The sequence below is a fragment of the Sorex fumeus genome, unplaced genomic scaffold (genome assembly GCF_029834395.1).
Source record: "Sorex fumeus unplaced genomic scaffold, SorFum_2.1 ptg000045l, whole genome shotgun sequence".
NCBI classification, from domain to species: Eukaryota; Metazoa; Chordata; class Mammalia; order Eulipotyphla; family Soricidae; genus Sorex; species Sorex fumeus.
Window position 1 is genome coordinate 20,308,911 of NW_026606102.1, and position 20,536 is coordinate 20,329,446.

The following is a 20,536-nucleotide window of genomic DNA, read 5'->3' on the forward strand; positions in this document are numbered from 1 at the left end:
CAACTAAAGTGAAAAAATGCTCTGATTCAATTGCCAAAAAAGTTATCTTTGAACTGGTGGTATCTAATTTGGTTCTTCTTTCTCCCCAGATTAAACCCCTCTAATCTTTTATTTTTTCAAATTTTTATTAGTGAAACACCAGAGGTACAGTTGTAGACTTAAAAATTTTTGTGCTTGGGTTTTCAGTTATACAATGACTGAGTACCAATTCCTCCACCAGTGCCCATTCTCCACCACCACTGATCCCAGTATCCCTCCCATCCCCCATACCCCCATTCCACCTTGCCTCTGTGTCAGGGCATTCCCTTTTGCTCTCTCTCTCCTTTTGGGTGCTGTGGTCTGCAAAAGAGGCATTGAGTGGCAATCATGTTCGGTCTATAGTCTACTTTCAGCAGGCATCTCCCATCCTGGGAGTATCCTCCCAACACTCTTTATTTGGTGCTCCCTTCTCTGTCTGAACTGCCCTTTCCCCTAGCGTGTGTGGCTGTCCTCCAAGCCATGAAATATACCTCCTGGTACTTATCTCGCTATTCTTGGGTGTTAGTCTATTTTGTTACTTTATATTCTCCAGATGAATGCAATCTTTCTATGTCTGTCCCTTTCTTTCTGACTCATTTCGCTTAGCATGATACTTTCCATGTAGTACCACATATATGCAAATTTCATGACTTCATCTTTTCTAACAGCTGCATAGTACTCCATTGTGTATATGTACCAAAGTTTCTTTAACCAGTCATCTGTTCTTGGGCACTCAGGTTTTTTCCAGATTTTAGCTATTGTAAGCAGTGCTGCAATAAACAAACAAGTGCAGGTGTCACTTCAACTATACTTTTTGCCTCTCTGGGATATATTCCCAGGAGTGGTATTGCTGGCTCAAATGGGAGCTCAATTTCTAATTTTTTGAGAATTGTCCATACTGTTTTCTAAAAGGGCTGAACCGTTCGGCATTTCCACCAGCAATGGCCACATCCGCACCAACACCGTTTGCTTTTGTTCTTTTGGATGTGGGCCAGTCTCTGTGGTGTGAGATAGTATCTCATTGTTGTTTTGATCTGCATCTCCCTGATGATTAATGATGTAGAGCATTTTCTCATGTGCCTTTTAGCCATTCAGATTTCTTCTTTGAGAAAGTTTCTGTTCATTTCATCGCCCATTTTTTGATGGGGTTAGATGTTTTCTTCTTTTGGAGTTCAGCCAGTACTTTGCATATCCTTGATATCAACCACTTGTCGGATGTGTATTGGGTGAATATCCTTTCCAATTCTGTAGACTGTTTTTGTATTTTGGTCACTGTTTCTTTTGAGGTGCAGAAGCTTCTTAGTTTAAGATAGTCCCATTTGTCTATCTCTGTTTTCACTTGCTTGGCCAGTGATGTGACATCCTTGAAGATATCATTAGCTTCAATGTCATGGAGGGTTTAGCCAACTTTGTCTTCAATGTACCTTATGGATTCTGGTCTGATGTTGAGGTCTTTAACACATTTTGATCTTACTTTTGTACATGGTGTTAGGTAGAGATCTGAGACCATTTTTTTTGCATGTAGCTATCCAGTTTTGCTAGCTCCATTTGTTTAAAGAGGCTTTGCTTGCTCCATTTCACATTTCTTGCTCCCTTATCAAAGATTAGATGTTCATATGTTTGGGGTGAGATGTCAGTATATTCAACCCTGTTCCATTGATCTGCAGCTCTGCTTTGTTCCAGTACCATGCTGTTTTAATTATTACTGCTTGGTAGTAGAGTTTGAAGTTAGGGAGGTTGATTCCGCCATTTTCTTTTTCCCAAGAATTGCATTAGCTATTCGTGGGGGCTTATTGTTCAATATGAATTTCAGGAGTGTTTGCTCCAGTTCTTTGAACAGTGCCATGGGTATTGTTATCGGGAGCTCAATTGCATTGAATTTGTGCAATGCTTTGGGAAGTATTGCCATTTTGACAATGTTAATTCTCCCGATCTATGAGCAGGGGATATCTTTCCATTTTCTCGTGTCCTCTTTTATTTCCTGGAGTAGCGTTTTATAGTTTTCTTTATACAGGTCTTTTACTTCCTTAATTAAGCTGATTCCTAGGTACTTGATTTTCTGGGGCACAATTGTGAACGGGATTGTTTTTTTTTTCATGTCACTTTCTTCTCTCTCACTATTTGCGTATAGGAAAGCCATGGACTTTTGGGTATTGATTTTATAGCCTGCAACCTTACTATACAAGTCTATTGTTTCTAGGATTTCTTGGTAGAAGTTTTAGTGTTCTCTAAGTATAGTATCATATCATCTGCAAAGAGTGAGAGCTTGATTTCTTCTTTTCCTACCTGGATGCCCTTAATATCTTTTTCTTGCCTAATCGCTATTGCAAGTACTTCCAGTACTATATTGAACAGCAGTGGAGAGAGTGGGCATCCTTGTCTCATCTCTGATCTTAGGGGGAAGGCTCTCAGTTTTTCCCCATTGAGGATGATGCTTGCTGTAGGCTTGTGGTAGATGGCTTTAGCTATATTGAAGAAAGTTCCCTCTATACCCATTTTGGCTAGGTAAACCCCTCTAATCTTAACTTAAACTATTTTATTTCATTTTCCACAAATACAGAAATGTTCCTTCTGATTATAGGGGAAGATATACTTATATTTTCTCTTGAGAACTTTTTGTGTATTTAAAGCCAGAATCAAGTTAGGTCTCATTTTCTCATCCCTAGGCTAAACAGCCTTGGTTTCTTTTACCTCACCCTTTAAAATTATTTATTTATTTATTACTCAAACCTGGCAGTGCTCAGGGCTTATTCCTGACTTTGCACTCAGGGATTATTTGCCTGGGCCATATGGAGTGCCAGGGATCGAACCAGGTTGGCCACATACAAGACTTCTGTACTATTGCACCAGCCCCAACCTCACTCTTAAAACCTATTTTACAGTGCTTGCATCTCATTGATCATACTTCTTTTCTTTCTCATGTTAATGTTTCTGTCAAGTGACTTCTGTCAAGACTTCCGTCTTGACAGTCATCCTGACTGTGCTTTGTCTGCCAACAATAGTCCAGGGGAAGAATAACTTCTGGTGTTTCCATACATTAATTAGCATTTATTGTTTGCCCAGTGCCAGGTCCTCTGTACCCTGTTTAACTCACCAAGCTTTCCAGGAATGATTTTCTGAGCAGATCCAGGAATAAACCCTGAGTACAGCCAGGTGTTCCTACAGAACAAAACAAAAATAACTATGATGGGTTGGTGAGATAGTACAGGGGTTAGTACAAGACATTTGCCCATTCTCCCAAGTATCCCACTACTGGGGTGGCTTTGAGCAGCACCCTAACCCTAGCCCTAACATTGAACTTCCAGCCCAGTTGACCAAGTATCTTCAAGAATAGGGGCTGGAATGATAGTACAGCGGGCCTTGCCTTGCCTGCAGCCAACCTGGGTTCGATCACAAGCATCCCATGTTGTTCCCTGAGCATAGCCAGGAGTGATCTCTGAGTATAAAGCTAGGAGTAACCTCTGAGAATTGCCAGGTGTGACTCAAAAACAAAATAAATTAAATGAATAAACCTTAAAAAATAAAAGCAAAGAATTAAAAGTTTACAGGCATTCAGAGTTATACCTAGAAGTAGCATGGCTATAAGGAGGAATGTGATGTGAGCTTTAGGCCCTTAGGCCCTTAGATTTTGGCTTTAGATGGATAGGCTTGTTTGGGAATAAAAAAGCACAATAGGAAAGATTATTTTATGGGCTCACATCTCTGTTGAATAATAGAAATATTTTTAGATGAAGTAATTCACTCAGATATTTACCCGGACTCCTTTTTTATATCAACATTATGTTAAATGCTAGAAATATAAAGATGAAAAAGTTCTTGGTCTTAGAAGAGCTGGCTTAGAGGGAGAAACATGCATATATATAGACAGGTCCAAATGTCAATAGACTGCAGGTACAGTTAAATCCTGGATAAACTAAGAAAAGATCCAGGTGGGCCAGAAAGATAAGGGATCAGGCACTGTGTTGCATGTGGATGGCTAGTTAGATCCCTGACATCACATATAATCCAAGCACCGCCATGGATCATTCCTAAGCACAGAGCTGGGATAAGCCCTTGTGCACCTCTGGGTGTGGTCCAAACCCCTCCCCCAAGAGAAAATAATAGAAAAAAGATGAGGGACTGTTCCTATAATTTATGGGATTACTTTCAGTAATGGGCTTTGAAGATTGAAATAAGGGTAATTTTTTGAGAAACTACATATTAAGCAGAGAAAAGTGATCTGGTATTTGGAGCTTATGAGGCTAGAGGAGAAAGAGAAACTGAAAATAACCAAGTTTTTGTGGTTGGACAACTGGCAAGATGATAAATTCTGATATAGAAAAGAAGGAGAGTGGAGGATGGGGATGGGGGTTGTTGATAGGTTCAGTTTGAGATATACTATTTGAGAAATGAAACATGCCTGTCTTCTGGTTAGAAAATAAATTTTGGAATTCAGCACAAGAACTCAGAATTTATATTTTAATTGCATCTTCAGAGCTTTTTCATAGGGAAAAGGGAATGTACGTATTCATTTTGTAGAGAAATTAGCAAATCAACTTTGACACATGATTTGACACAATCAGCTTTGACCATGAGATTTAAAAAAGCTTTGGATGTACAGAAAATAAAGTCATCAGATGGAAAACTAGAGACTAGAGAGATAGTATGGGAAGTATGGCACTTGCCTTCTATGCAGCAGATCTTTTTGGATCCCAGGTACCACATATGATCCTCTGAGCACTGGCCGGGGTCAGGATGTGGGCCAGCAACCCAGTGCCCCACCTCAAACGGAAAACTAGCCTTTCACATAAAATCTTGTTCTTACTGCCCCAGGGATAGCTGAATGGTAGTGCAATTATCTTGCAAGTGTGAGGAAAATGAGGCCCCAAATTTAGTCCCTGATGCAACTCCACATTTGGGGTCTGCTGTGGGATCTGCAGCCCATATTTCTGGAGTACTGCAACCAAGTATGTGAGTGAGCATTGCAAATAAAGAACTTGACCCCCAAGAGTGGACATCATGCTGAAAGTGCCTGAGCACCATAACTAAATGTGTGTAACCCAAATCATCACAAAAACAAGAATAACAAAAAAAGGGGGAAAATAATGAAATAAAGAACATCTTGTCTCCGTTCATGCTGTGTGTTGTTCTTAGCATCTACTTTATATTTCTGATTCAGTTGCCTACTACCTTTGTTCTTTGACCTGGCCACTAAGAAACACAGTGAATCAGAAATTATTCATGTCTGAGAAGGTGGCAGCAGAATGATTGGGCTCAAATAGTAGAACACTTGTCTAGTATGTGTAAGATCATACTAGATGATCTTTGTTTTGGTCCCTGGTACCACCTGTGTTCTTGCCTCCTAGCCCCATCCATCATTTGCTAGACGTGGCCCCGGAGGACTATGTTCCAGAACCATACCTCAGGACAGGCATCACAGGGAGTGACTGTTCAGTGTGGCTTCTATTTAAAAAATAAAAAATGGTTGACTTTTTATAATAAAAATATGGCTCAGTAGTAGAGGATAAGTTTTGCATATAAAGGACCTGGTTTAAACCACACAGAAGGGAAGAAGGAAGGGAAGGAGGGAGAGAGGAAGAAAGGGAGAAAGGAAGGGGGAAGGAAGAAAGGAAGGAAGGAAGGAGGGAGGGAGGAAGGAAGGAAGGAAGGAAGGAAGGAAGGAAGGAAGGAGAAAATAAGGCAACAGAGAAGTTTTTACTTTCACATGAGACTAGTCAGTGAACAGAATTTTCCTCATCTGTCATCCAGGTCCATGACTTGAGAAGTTTGAAATCCCAAAGTGAATATAGAATCTAAAAACTTCTATTTGGCTTTTTAAAAAATTATGAAGACAACACAATTTACAAAGTTGTTCATAGAGTTGTTTCAGACAACATTCCAACACAAGTCCCACCACCAGTGTCCCTTTCCCTCTACCAGTCACCAGGTTCCCTCCCCAGCCTGCCCCAGTGGCAGGCATATAACCAGTTTATTTCATATTACTTGTTTAACTAAAACTTACAGGAATGACAAATAGAATTATCAGAAAATTAAATCAACAAAAGTCAATTTGTGGTGATTAGTTGCTGTATGTTTTTAACCTTTCCTAATCTAATAGAGGACAAACTTATGCACCGTTAGTGAGTGCCACATTCAATGCCACATGTTAGGAAGTTTCTTCTGTCCTTTAAAGGAGCTCTTTAAATGTTTCTTGCAAATCTGAATGTGAATTCCCTACACAGCTGTTGTATTGGCAAATAGGAAATTGCAAATAAGAAACTGTATGTAATGAGAATTATGAAACTGTAATGAGAACTAAGACACTGAAACCAACCCCAAGGTCAGCCAGAGAAGGGAGGAAGCTTCTTTGTATGACCCTAATCAGGTAGATTAAGGGCCCACCAGATGAATGGGAGAGCATGAGGCCTGCCAGACCTAGGGGAATCCACGGAAGGCAGCACATGAAGGTCACCCCAAATGGGCAAGAGACACTGACAGATGTTTCTTGTTTGTTTTGGGGGGGCGCCTGAAGGCTGGGAAAGATGTTTCTTTTTTTTTTCTTTTTGTAGATTATAGCTCACTCCTAGAGAATAAAAAAGAGGCTCTCTCAGCAAATGTGACTACCAAGTCTCTTTCTTTTCTGACTTGGGGTCCTCAGCGCTAAGCTTCTAATAAACTCACTATCCTATCCCGAACTGTCTCTCTGTTCATTTGAGACTTGCTGCAGCACAACATTGTTTTTCCAAGAAGCTCTGTCTTGTTTCTTCAAATCTGAAAGATAATCTAGCTGAATAATCTTATTGAGTTGTTCCATTTCTTAGAGTTTTTGTACTTTTTCCTTCCATATTCCTCTGGCTCATAGAGTTTCACTTGGGAGATCTGCTCTACATCTTATGGACTTTCCTTTGTATGTTACATTTCTTTAAAAATTAAAATAAAAAATAAAAGCCTTGCTGCTTTTAGTATTCTGTCTCTATCTTGGATTTTGTCATTTTGATAATAATGTGTCTTGGAGTTTTCCTGACTGAGTCTATTTTCACTGGAACCCTTTGGGCCTCTTGTATCTTGGTGCGCTTAATCTTCAACTCTGGAAAATTCTTATTAATGATTTCTTTTACTATTGTTTCTTCATCACATTTGGCTTCCGGTTCTTTAGGGATTTTCATGATTTTTATATTGTTCCTTTTTAACTTATCCCGTAGTTCTCTGGTGTGCCGTTCATTTCTTTTCACTGTTTTCTACTTTCTGCTGTTTCCTAGTGATTTCTTCCTCATCTTGGAGCTCCTTGCTCAGTTGCTTTTATTGTGCTATTCAGAGCTTCTATTGAGATTTTTTGTTTTGCTTTTTTTTGGCGGGGGGGTCACATCCGGCAATGCTCAGGGGTTACTCTTGGCTCTGCACTCAGGAATTACTCCTGTCCATGTTCGGGGGACTATATGAGATGCCAGGGATCGAACCCAGGTCGGCCTTGTGCAAGGCAAAGAACCTCCCTGCTATACTATGGCTCCACCCCCTCTATTGAGATTTTTTTTTAATATCACCTACCATGTGATTAATTTCTGTCATTTCTGACAAGTGTAAAGAGAGAAAGGGAAGAGTATAAAGAGAGAAAGCTTCAGCCTAATCCTTCAACATCTTCCAGAAGGGGCAATTACAAAAACTCACCCACCAACACAAGGACACTAGAAACCCAATGGGGAAAACATGTAGAAGCTCACCAATTTCTCCATCAGAAAAACTACTTGCATTTTTGTAGTTTGACTCAGACTTTCTTGTGCTTTGCTGACTGCCTGTGCTATTGTTTCTTTGAGCTCAGTGATCATCCTCATCTTGGTGTCACTAAAGACATTTTCTGAAGATTTACTGATCTGGTTAGTGGTGTTTATGTCTTTAATGAAATTGTTTTCACTCATTGAACTTGGTGAGCTTCTACATGTTTTCCCCATTGGGTTTCTAGTGTCCTTGTTGTGTTGGCAGGTGAGTCTTTGTAATTGCCCCTTCTGGAAGATGTTGAAGGATTAGGCTGAAGCTTTCTCTCTTTATACTCTTCCCTTTCTCTCTTTATACTTACAGAATGACAGAAGGAATGATGTGAGCAATGTGAAATTTGTTGAGTACATCTGTTGTGTGGTCATGTAGCCTAGGAGCTGTGCTGTGGGTCTTTAATATGGAGCAGTCAGGTGTGGAGGCTGCTAGAACCCACCTGTAGGGAGGGACTCTGCCTTTCCTTCAGTAATAGGCCAGTGATGTCAGCCAGAGGCAGGGCTACACCTGGACTGGTAGAGCAGCAAACAGAAAGTCCTATGTGGCTCCTTTTTAAATCTCCAAATGCTTAGCATTAGTTTTTTCAAATGCTCAAATGTCTGTGTTTTAAGTAGGAAAAGAAATCTGCAATTGCCTTGTATGTTTCTGTTTTACTGGCATAACACACTGATTTAGGGAATACTTAGGTTGATCCTTATCTTCTGTGATAATTTTGAAAAAAAATCAGCATTTTAATATCCTTTTTATTTCTCCTTTTTGATGATTTTCATGCTAGGTATGATGAAGCTGAGGCCAGTGGAGAATTGAAGGATGTCTGCTCCACACAATGACTATAGCTGACAGACAGCGACTCCCTGACAGGAATGTCACTTCATATGGAACTTCAGATTTACAGAGGATTCACTTTTTAGAAGTTGGACAAATCTGTAGGTAAGATCGGATATATATATTTTTTTTATTAAATTTTTATTAGTGAGACATATGAGGTACAGTTGTAGACTTACAAATTTTTGTGCTTGGGTTTCAATTATACAATGATCAAATGCCCATCCCTCCACCAGTGCCCGTTTCCCACCACCACGGATCCCAGTATCCCTCCCACCCCCCAACCCCCCATCCCACCCTGCCTCTGTGGCAGGGCATTCCCTTTTGTTCTCTCTTACTGGGTGTTGTGGTTTGCAAAAGAGGCAATGGGTGACAATAATGTTTGGTCTATAGTCTACTTTCAGCATGCTTCTCCCATCCTGGAAGGATCCTCCCAACACCTTTATTTGGTGTTCCCTTCTCTATCTGAGCTCCTTTTCCCCTAGCATGTGTGGTTGGCCTCCAAGCCATGGAGTAAAATTCCTGGTACTAATCTCGGCCATTCTTGAGTGTTAGTCTCCTATTTTGTTACTTTATGTTCCCCAGATGAATGCAATCTTTCTATGTCTATCCCTTTCTTTCTGAGTCATTTCGCTTAACATGATACTTTCCATGTAGTACCACTTGTATGTAAATTTCATGATTTCGTCTTTTCTAACAGCTACATAGTACTCCATTGTGTAGATGTACCAAAGTTTCTTTAACCAGTCATCTGTTCTTGGGCACTCAGGTTTCTTCCAGTTTCTGGCTACTGTAAAGAGTGCTGCAATGAACAAACAATTGCAGATGTCACTTCGACTATACCTTTTTGCCTCTCTGGGATAAATTCCCAGGAGTGGTATTGCTGGGTCAAATGGGAGCTCAATTTCTAATTTTTTGAAAATCGTCCATACTGTTTTCCAAAAGGGCTGAATCAGTCGGCATTCCCACCAACAGTGAAGGAGGGTCCTTTCTCACCACATCCATGCCAGCACCGGTTGCTTTTGTTCTTGTGGATATGGGCCAGTCTCTGTGGTGTGAAATGATATCTCATTGTGGTTTTGATCTGCATCTCCCTTATGATTAATGATGTGGAGCATTTTCTCATGTGCCTTTTAGCCATTCAGATTTCCTCTTTGTGAAAGTTTCTATTCATTTCATCTCCCCATTTTTTGATGGGGTTGGATGTTTTCTTTTTGTGGAGTTCAACCAGTACTTTGTATATCCTTGATATCAACCCTTTGTTGGATGTGTATTTGGCGAATATCCTTTCCCATTCTGTAGACTGTCTTTGTATTTTGGTCACTGTTTCTTTGGAGGTGCAGAAGCTTCTTAGTTTAAGATAGTCCCATTTGTCTATCTCTGTTTTCAAGGATCAGGTATATATTTTATTTGACTTTCTTAATTGCTTCAAGTTGGAATTTTTTGTTCTTTTCAGAGGAGAGAGCGGGCCAAAGATGTTAGTATTCATTTGTACAGTTACGGTTCACTGAGATGCCTAGCTTAACCAAGTTACTATAGGGGAGTAGATTTCTACCAGAATAAAATCATAAGGCAAACCATAAATTAAGGCAAACCATAAATTAAAATAAGTCTATTTAATTTTCTTTGGCTTGGAGGCTATACCCCATGGTTCTTGGGGGCTCCTTCTGTGGGGAGGGGTGAGTCACTCCTAGTGGTACTCAGGAGACTTTGCAGTTACAGGGAACCCTGTAAGACTTGGAATTTAACCTATGACTCCAGCATGCAAAGCATATACTCCAGTTCTTTGAACTGTCCCCCTTTGCCCTGACCCACCCTGCTTATTTGCTTTAAAATTACAAAATAAAACAACTATCACTGTCACTGTCACTGTCCTCCCGTTGTTCATCAATTTGCTCAAGCAGGCCCAGTAACATTACGAGACTTGTTGTTACTATGTTTGGCATATCAAATATGTCATGGGTAGCTTGCCAGACTTTGCCGTGCAGGCGAGATACTCTCGGTAGCTTGCCAGGCTCTCTGAGAGGGGAGGAGGAATCAAACTCGGGTTGACTGGGTCGGCCGCGTGCAAAGCAAATGCCCTATAGCAAAATAAAACACAAAAGAAGTTTTTTTAAAAAGAACAATTTTATGCCCACCTAATTTCATTCTACCAAGGCAGCCATTGTTAATATGATTTGAGATGAAGCTTTGTAATTTGTATTTTTCAGTAACAAAATTAAAACTACTTGTGTTTTAAGGGTATAGTGTCACCACCACATAGGATGACAAGTAAATAATAAATTTCTAGACTGGGGAGATGGTTCAAAGGGCTGGAGAACATATTTTGCATCAGGGAGCAGGTGGTTCCATCCTTAGCACTACATGATCTCTCAGGCACTGTCAGGAGCAACATTCTAGTGTTATGCCAGGAGCAGCCCTTAAACACTGCTGGGTATAATTCCAGAATAAAAACAAATATTTCTAATGTACAGCTTGAATGATGACAGGTTGAAGTGGTCTCCAATTATACTCTAACCTTTCATGATGCCAATTATGAATAATGCCTCATTTGTAGGTTGGGTCAGATTGGGGCTGACTGAGAATGGGTTTTGCCTGATTCGTGAGTTTTTATACTTCTTTGCTGCTATGCATCAGACTTCATATGGAGTTTCCCAATGGTTTACTATCTACCTCTGCTCAAATCATCCCCTCACTATTTTTTCCCATGGTAGCCAGTGCCCCAGTCAGCCTTCTCCTGAATCAGACCTCATCCCTACATCAAGTCTCCTTCCTGAATTCTTCCCTTCTTGGAGCTGGAGCACAGTGGGTAGGGCATTTGCCTTGCGTGCGGCCGACCTGGGTTTGATTCCCAGCATCCCATATGGTCCCCTGAGTACCGCCAGGAGTAATTCCTGAGTGCAGAGTGCATAGCCAGGAGTAACCCCTGTGCATCACTTGGGTGTGACCCAAAAAGCAAAATAAATAAGTAAGTAAAAAATAAGGGGCTGGAATGATAGCACAGCGGGTAGGGCGTTTGCCTTGCACACGGCCTACCCGGGTTCGATTCCCAGCATCCCATATGGTCCCCTGTGCACTGCCAGGAGTAATTCCTGAGTGCAAAGCCAGGAGTAACCCCTGAGCACTGCCAGGTGTGACCCAAAAAGCAAAATAAATAAATAAATAAATAAATAAAATTAAAATAAAATAAAATTCTTCCCTTCTTCTATTATACTCTGGTTACATGACTTTAGTTCATAAATAGATATTCATAGACATATATTAAAGTCCTCTCTGGCCTGTCTCCATAGTAGACAGTGGTGATAGTGAACAGTTAAGGTCCTTCCTTTTCTTCAAGGAGGCTGGTAGTCTTTATTTTATTTTATTTTATTTTATTTTATTTTTGCTTTTTGGGTCACACCTGGCAATGCACAAGGGTTACTCCTGGCTCTACACTCCTGGCAGTGCTCAGGGGACCAGATGGGATGCTGGGAATCAAACCTGGGTTGGCCGCATGCAAGGCAAATGCCCTACCCACTCTGCTATCGCTCTAGCCCCAGCGGCTGGTAGTCTTGACCATCTCATCACTAGGATCAGTTCTGCCTCTGTGGCTTCTTTCCCTTGCTCTGCTATATCTCTCCCTTCTTTCTGTTCCCCACTAACCTTGGTTCAGTTTCAGGTCTTCCTTGCCTTCCTCCAGGCTCTTACAGCAACCTTTCTCATCCTCTGGTCCCTTTCCAGCCTCCAGTGCAGTGCATTCTGCATATCACAGTCAGTTTGATGGCCCTAAAGTACAGCACCACTCCTGTCTACTTAATCTCATTGCCTAGAGCAGTGGTTCAGAAGGGTGCTCTGAGACCATGAGGGGCCTTGAAATTCTTTCTGGGTATCTGTAATGTTAAAATAATTTTCTTCTTTTGGTTTTGGTTTTTGGTTTTGTTGTTGTTTGAGGTTTTTTGTTTGTTTGGTTTTTCGTTTGTTTTGGTACTCAGGGTTACTCCTGACTCTGCACTCAGGAATTACTCCTGGCAGTTTTCAGGGGACCTATGACATGCCAGGGATCAAACCTGGGCCTGCTCTGTGCAAGTCAAGCCCCCTACCTCTGTTTTATAGTTCTGGCCCCTAAAATAAATTTTCATTAATAGTACTAAGATGCTCTTTAAAGATTTTTTAAAAATATTATATAGGTATCATACTTGGATGAGCTCAGGTGCCACCAGGACCAAACCTAGGGGAAACATAGATTAAAAATGACAGTACAGACATTCCTAAAGATCGCCACAAAACATTTGGTAGCACAAGATTGATTGCATTGCATAGGAACAGCAAGTAAATATGTCATGAGAAGCCAGTCAAAATTAGTAGAATATACTCAAATGTGGGCTGGAGCGATAGCACAGTGGTAGGGTGTTTGCCTTGCACGCAGCCAACATGGCCGACTCGAGTTTGATTCCTCTGCCCCTCTCGGAGAGCCCAGTAAGCTACCAAGAGTATCTCGCCCACACGGCAGAGCCTGGCAAGCTCCCCATGATGTATTCGATATGCCAAACACAGTAACAACAAAGTCTCCAGTGGAGACGTTACTGGGCCCGCTCGAGCAGTGATACTCAAATGTTTACTTGAAATATAGATATTTTTATTTTAGAGATGAAAAATGACTAGTTTTACTCATAAAGAAAGAAACTGAATAGGCATCCCATAAAGCCTCCATTACTAAAGAGAAAGCTTTAACATGACTTAACATCACTTGATCACTTGACATCCCATTACTCATCGATTTGCTCGAGCAGGTGCCAGTAACGCCCCCATTCATCCCTGCTGCATGCTAGCATAGCCCAATGGCGTCTGCTCGCTCCAGGAACACGAGGAGCCTCAAACCAATCGTTCAGGGTCTTGATGAAGAAGTCTGACCATCTCGTAGGTGGGCGGCTACGCGATCTTTTAATGTCCCGTGGAATCCAGTCTGTAATGGCTCTTGTCCAGCGGTCATCTCCAAATCCTTAAAGAGCATACTGTTTCTGTAAAAAAACACAATTTTTAGGTGTCATATACTTTTAAAGTAAAAACTATGAATGGAAGTAAAAATCACACACACAATTTGAACTATTTTACTGGAAAAAAATTAAGTAAAACATAAACTCCTGGGTAAAATAACATTTGATTGAGTGTATTTTTTTTACAGGATATTAACCTGATTTGTATGTGGGAAACTTGTGAGTGTAATATAAAAATTATGAGACTGAAGCGATAGCACAGCAGGTAGGGCATTTGCCTTGCATGCCACCAACCCAGGTTTGATTCCTCTGCCCCTCTCAGAGAGCCCTGCAAGCTACCGAGAGTATCTTGCCCGCACAGCAAAGCCTGGCAAGCTCCCTGTGATGTATTCGATATGCCAAAAACAGTAAGTCTCACAAATTGTTGTGAGACATTACTGGTGCCCGCTCGAGCAAATCAATGAACAACAGGAGGGCAGTGCTACAGTGCTACAGTACTAAAATATTCTTTTTTGTTTCACAGTAACAGTGGATAGAACCTCTTGTGTCTTAGCATAGATCAAGGTAGTGATACTCAACTGTACTAGCTGTCATTGTATGCTTCACTGCAATAATGCTACTTTATTTTGTTTTGTTTTAGTTTTGGGGGTCACACCCAGCCATGCTCTAGGCTTATTCCTGGCTCTTTGCTCAGGGATAACTCCTGCTGGGCTAGGGAAACCATAGCTAGTTCAGCTTGAGACAAGAAAAAAATACTTGTAAGATTATTTGAATTGAAAGCTGAGCTAGCAACTATTTTCATTTTTACTTGAAAGAATAACTGACTTTTGATTAGTAAGGTTGGAAAATTGATGGGGACCAGATGTTGGAAGACCTTTTAGTTCATATTAGTAAGCTTAGTTGATTTAACTTCAACCTGCCTTTTTCGTTTTCTTTATACTTCACTGCTTCCATTGGTCCAGCCATTTACTACTATTTGTATGCTCTCTCTATCCTCTCTTCTGTCTGTCTGTCTGTCTGTCTGTCTCTCTCCCTCTCTCTCTCTCACAAACTCCCCCCAGCCCCCTCACACACACACGCCTGTCTTGAGTTTCTTTTTTTCCTTCTGTATCTCTGGCCCCAGTCCTTGCATGCTCTTTGTTGCTTTATTTTGTTTGGGGGACACATCTTAGGGCTTACTCCTAGCTCTGTGCTTAGGGATCACAATTGGCAGTGCTCAGGGGATCATAACTGGTGCACATCAAATGAGGAATGGCCACATGCAAGGCAGACACCTTCTCCCTCATATTATCTCTCCATCTCGGAGAGCCCGGCAAGCTTCCGAGAGTATCTCGCCTGCACCGCAAAGCCTGGCAAGCTACCCGTGACGTATTTCGGTATGCCAAACACAGTAACAAGTCTCATGATGGAGGCATTACTGGACCCGCTCGAGCAAATCGATGAACAACGGGAGGACCGTGACCGTGACCTCTGCTTGGTGTTTCTTATATACATACTTCCTTTCCTTTTCCTCTTACATCTTCCTTGTGCCATTTCTTCTACCAGGAAGATGCAATGTCAGTTCTGAAGACTGCTTTTAATCCTAATATCAGAACAGACAGGCGAGTGGGCCTGAACCTTTGACCACTGGGACCTTTGGCCCAGCCTTTTTGAAGCCTGTTGTGAATCCCCACCCTGTTTGTACCTTGGAGGACCTCAGACTGCTTTCACTGCAAGTGAGTGAGACAGTGTGGTCTGCAGAATGCTGTACAGTCTACTCACAGAAACTTTGGAAGAAATCTGTGAAATGCTTTAGCCCCGTTGAATCACAAACACATCGTCCTTTGGTTGAATTGATTTCACAAGTGACTCCCTTCTTTTATCAGGCATTAAATTCGTCTGGCCTCTATTTCAATGAACTCTTTCCGTGACTTTGTCCCCTACATAGTAATGATACTATCAGAAACCAAATCAGCCAACTACTAGGCAAAGCAAAAGTAGATGTAGCCAGGTACTTGGTAACAGAAACACCAAGAAATGATGTGCTTGAACTGGCTTGAAATTCATCCTACATAACAGGACAAAACCCAAAATATAAAGCTTTCTTGGTCTAAGAAACTTCTGATAAATTAGATTTCAAGTAATTGTAAGAATGATAATGTGATAATAATGCCCATAATGTGATAATAATGCTTATGTAAGCTTGAACAGTGCTGCCAAATAATTTTGACATCCCAGCTCATAGAGAACATGATATCATTCAATGATCTGATGAAATTTCCCATTCATATCTCTGTGCTAACGTTTCTGCATAGAAACATTCTTGTTGGTACCAGACTAATTCTGACCAATTACCCCTTCTACCTTTCAGTATAAGTGTTTAAATAGAGCACAATAGTTATAAATTTATGAGAGATAGTACAGCGAATAAAGCACTTGCTTTGCATATGGCCGACCTGGGTCTGATCCCCAGTATTTCATATGGTCCCCTGAATACTGCCAGGAGTGCTTCCTGAGTGCAGACCCAGAAGGAACTCCTGAGCACTGTCAGGTGATACCCCAAAACAAAAAACAAAAGCAAAAACATGCCAAAATATGTAATGTGTCTAAAGATTTTATGAGAAATGACACAGGTTTTTTAGAATATGGGCCTTGTTGTTGGGGATGCTGTGAATGTGACTTAGTGGTAAACCACCTACCTTCTTTGCATGCAGCTGACCCCAGTTTGATTCCTGGCACCACATTTGGCTCTCAAGCGTGGTTCAGAAGTAGCTCCTGAATACTGTAGAACTCCCAGTAGTAGTTGTATGTACTATAAATACTATTACCACACTTCAAAGAGATAAATGTGGGGCTGGAGCAATAGTACAGCAGGCAGGACACTTGCCTGGCATACAGCTGACCCTGCTTGATCCCTGGCACCCCATATGGTCCCCCAGCCCACCAGGAATGATTCCTGGCGCAGAGCCAGAAGTCAGCCCTGAGCACTGTGGGGTGTGACCCTCCCCCACAAAAAAAGCCCAAAGAGGTAAATGTCCTGGCATCAGTTTCCTCACTTTGGGAAGGGGTACGGGGTGGTGGTGGTGTGGTGGTGGTGTTACACACCTAGCAGTTTGTACCCCAACCCCACAACCCTCCAAAAAGAAGGTGAACCTTGGCATCACCATGTGGGGAGAAGAGTTGATCACTGCCTGTATTTCAAAAATATCTATTGCTGTTCTGCTCTATCAGATGAGACTCTGTGGGCCCTCTCTCTCTGCTGTGTTCCCTGGAGCCCTCTTCCCATGCAGGAACCAGGTTAGTTCTTTAATCCATTATCTTCACTCTTACTATACTACCAGTATAATCAGTACTTATTTTGTTTACTAAGAAGAAGGGTGCTGAGGTGATAGTACAGTGAGCAGAATGCTTGTCTTGTACATGACTGACCCAGGTACAATCCCTAGCATCCCATATGTCCCCCAAGACCACCAAGAGTGAGAGTAACCCCTGAACACCAATGGGTGTGACCCAAAAGAAAACTGACAAAAATATAAAAATTAAAAGAAAGAGCATGCATACCCAGTCTCTGTTTTGGGTTTGGAGGAGTCTACACGCAGCAGTGCTCAGCACCTGTTCCCTGCAGTCCTCAGAGGACCAGAGATTGAATATGGGTCTCCTGCATGCAAAGCATCTCGCCAGTCAACCCACTTTTATTTAGTTTGTTAGTTAGTTAGTTTTTGAGCCTCACCTGGTAGTACTCAGGGCTAATTCCTAATTCCTGGCTCTGCACTCAAGGATCACTCCTCTTATTATAGCCTTGTGGGACTATAATAAGATGCCAGGGATTGAACCCAGATCAGCTACATGCAAGGAAAGCACCCTATCCACTGTTCATTTGCTCTAACCCCGCCCCTCTTATTTTAATAGAGAAAATAAGAAAAACACTTCCCTAGGAATGGAAGAATTTGTTATCATTGATGATCTGTTCCTGCTTACTCTTTCTTCTGATTTGTTATTATTTCACACATACTCTATGTTCCCTCCAGCCTGAACAACTCGCGGTAACCAGCCATACTGTCTCTCTGGGTCATTCTTAGCACATGCTTTTCTTCTGTCTTTTCCCACTCTCCACCCTGACTAGTTTCCACTCATCCTTTGGAGGTCAGCTTAGTTCTTACTTCTAGTTACCATACCCTCTTCTCCACTGCGCCAGGTACTTAATTCCTGCCACGACTTTTGCCCCATTGCATTACAATTGCAAATGGTAGTGAATTTAAATAATTCCCATGATGATAATCCCATATGACTAGGAATGTAGATCAGTGGTAGTGCATAATGTGACATATATGAGGTTCTAGGCTCAATCCCAGAATCCCCCCGCAAAAAAGTCTATGTTGGGCTGGAGCAATAGCACAGTGGGTAGGGCATTTGCCTTGCACATGGCCAACCCAGGTTCGATTTCCAGCTTCCCATATGGTCCCCCGAGCACTGCCAGGAGTGATTCCAGAGTGTATGAACCAGGAGTAACTCCTGTGCATTGCCGGGTGTGACACTGCCCCCCCCCCAAAAAAAAATGAAAAAAAAGTCTGTGTAGCACAGGATTATAAAAATAATACATAAAAGGAAGCAATATTCCTCTAACATTTTTTACTATATGTTTAGTTTCAGTACTGAGAAATCTAGATATTGATTTTTTTTAGACTGTATGTTTAGATTCTAAATTTCAGTGTGAATTGGAGATTTTAGGGGGTATTTTTTAAAAATTAAAAACTTGACCCGGGTTCAATCCCCAGCATCCCATATGATCTCCCAAGCCTGCCAGGAGTGATCCCTAGTGCAGAGCCAGGAGTAAGCCCTGAGCCCTTCTAGGTATGGCCCCAGATCAAAAGATACAGGGAAAATTCATTGCGTCTCACAATGAGTATACATATCATATCATATCATTTTCCTTTCAGAGCATATTTTCTTGTGGCTTTTGATATGTCTAACATGATACCATAGTTTACAGGAGATGCAGAGATGAACAGGGCAACAGTTCCAGCCTTTAGGAACGTTGAGGAGAGCCAACTAACTTAAGCCAAATAAAATCAGTGCTCTGAGAGAGCTTCTAGCAAGACATTCGGGAGCAGAATATTGAGTAGAACTAGTTTGGTGCAGTGATACCTTCTTTTTGCATATAATCTAACTGATTTCCAAATATGTACTGTGTGTACCTTTCCAAAATATGTACATTAACTCATCTGCAGTTGGTTGTCAGGGATCTTCAAAAAAGAGAGGGACTTTTGGGGCCAGGGAGATACGTACAGCAGGTAGGGCGCTTACCTTGCTTTCAGCAGATTCTGGCTCTATCCCTGAAATCCCATACGGTCCCTCGAGCACTGCCATGAGTAATTTCTGAGTGGAGAACCAGGAGTAACCCCTGAGCACTACCAGGCATGCCCCCCACCCCTGCACAAAACAAAAATAACCAAAAAATAAAGACGAAGAAGAAAGAAACCTTTGGTCTGGGTTTCAATAACTGAGAGAAATTCTTATTTAAGTAGAGAAGGTGGGCCAAGAACCAGTTTGATTAGGAGCCTTGCATCCTGTGGAAGCATTTATCAAATGATTGCACACATAATGAATGTCCTGCTGACACTGCTAATGTATCATCCATGATAAAATACTATATAGCCAGACTCCCAATGGAGAATTATCAAGCCTCTCCTCCACCCCAGAGTAAAGAGGGAAGTTAAGCATGTTTATTTCACTTCACAGTCTTCCTACATTTTTTTTCTTCCTAGTTTCAAAAGCAACTCTCCTTCAACAAGTTGTTTTCAAAGAAAATCTTAACCATTTGTCCCTTCTGGCAATACCCTCTTCCACTGAAAACCATGCAGAATAGAACAGGTATTCATCTTTTGTGTGCAAAGCTATAAAATCTAATATAGAGTGTGTGGCACTGCTCAGAGGTCGGCTTCTTCCACAAGAGGCTCCCTCAGCTCTACTGTGGTGAAAACCAAGTATAAATTGCTGCTAACAAGGTTTTCTAGCTAGAGCTATAAGTATGTCTGAGCATCCCCTGTGAACTCGAATGCTGCCAGCTCTCTGCTGCTTCTCCACATGGCCTGTCTGTTGGGTGTTGTACTTGTCCTCAGAACCTCCATCAGCATGGAAAAGGAGGAAGAGAAGGGAATTCAAAATCTGTGTACTCTGCACCTGGCTTGCAGTTCTGTGAGGAAGTAGACGGGGATTAGGGCTGACCTGGGACTGCCTGGCAGTCAGGACAGGAGGACATTCCTCCTCAGCGGCACCCTCCTCAACCTGCTGTCCCAGGGCCAGTGCCCCCCACCTGGGCTCCTGAAGATGAACGAGTGACCTTCTGTTTCATATCTGTAGAATTCCTCACTATATTTGGGTAGATTTTTTTCTTTTGCCCTGTGGTGGGTCATTGGGTGCTGATATTTAAGATTTATTTCTTTGAATCCTTTGCATGTTGTAGCCCCCAGACACAAACTTGTGCTTGAAGCTGTTGACTAGAGTGATATTTTGAGGCACTCTGTGGATTTTTTTAATCTGTATTTTTACCTGTTCTCTGAAGTATGATTGAAATCTGCTGTCATCATATCCCACAAATGAAAGGAAGACAATAGCTAAATAGAGCTGTCAGTCGCATGGCTACCTTACCATGTTTTCGGTTTTGTGTTGTGGAAAGGACTGTTCTCTGTACTTTCTCCTAATGGCAGTCGTGTACTTCCTTCTGAGAACAGTGTATAGACATGCACCAGCCCTAATCAATCTTCCTGAGCAGACTTTCCATTTCTCTGATCGTGTTCAGCCAGGGTCCTCTGAGAAGAGAGTGGGCCTTTCCCCTCAACAGGCAAATAGCCAGCTTCCATTTCAAAATCTCTCAGAAAAAAAAAAATTCTAACAATCCAGAGCCTGTGTTTATTGAAGGTTGGTCTAAAAGTCTCTCACATCATATGCCCCATCAGCACTCGAGTGCCTCTATTTTAGAAGGATGTAAAGGTTTAATC

At 41.7% G+C, this 20,536-nt stretch overlaps 1 protein-coding gene across 5 annotated transcripts in view; it reads left to right on the forward strand.

Annotated features, from left to right (window-relative positions):
* Positions 1-8,553: 8,553 nt before the first annotated feature.
* The window catches only part of MKNK1 (MAPK interacting serine/threonine kinase 1), a 38,404-nt gene continuing 26,421 nt past the window's right edge, over positions 8,554-20,536 (forward strand). For 2 of the 5 annotated variants that reach the window (XM_056122180.1, XM_056122182.1), the window contains exons 1-2: positions 8,596-8,691; positions 16,770-16,835. In XM_056122180.1, the coding sequence (XP_055978155.1) occupies positions 16,823-16,835 (13 nt within the window). In that variant the 5' untranslated portion in view covers positions 8,596-8,691; positions 16,770-16,822. Of the gene's footprint in view, positions 8,692-16,769; positions 16,836-20,536 lie in introns of all 5 variants that reach the window. The other 3 variants (XM_056122181.1, XM_056122183.1, XM_056122184.1) reach the window with 2 other exon arrangements.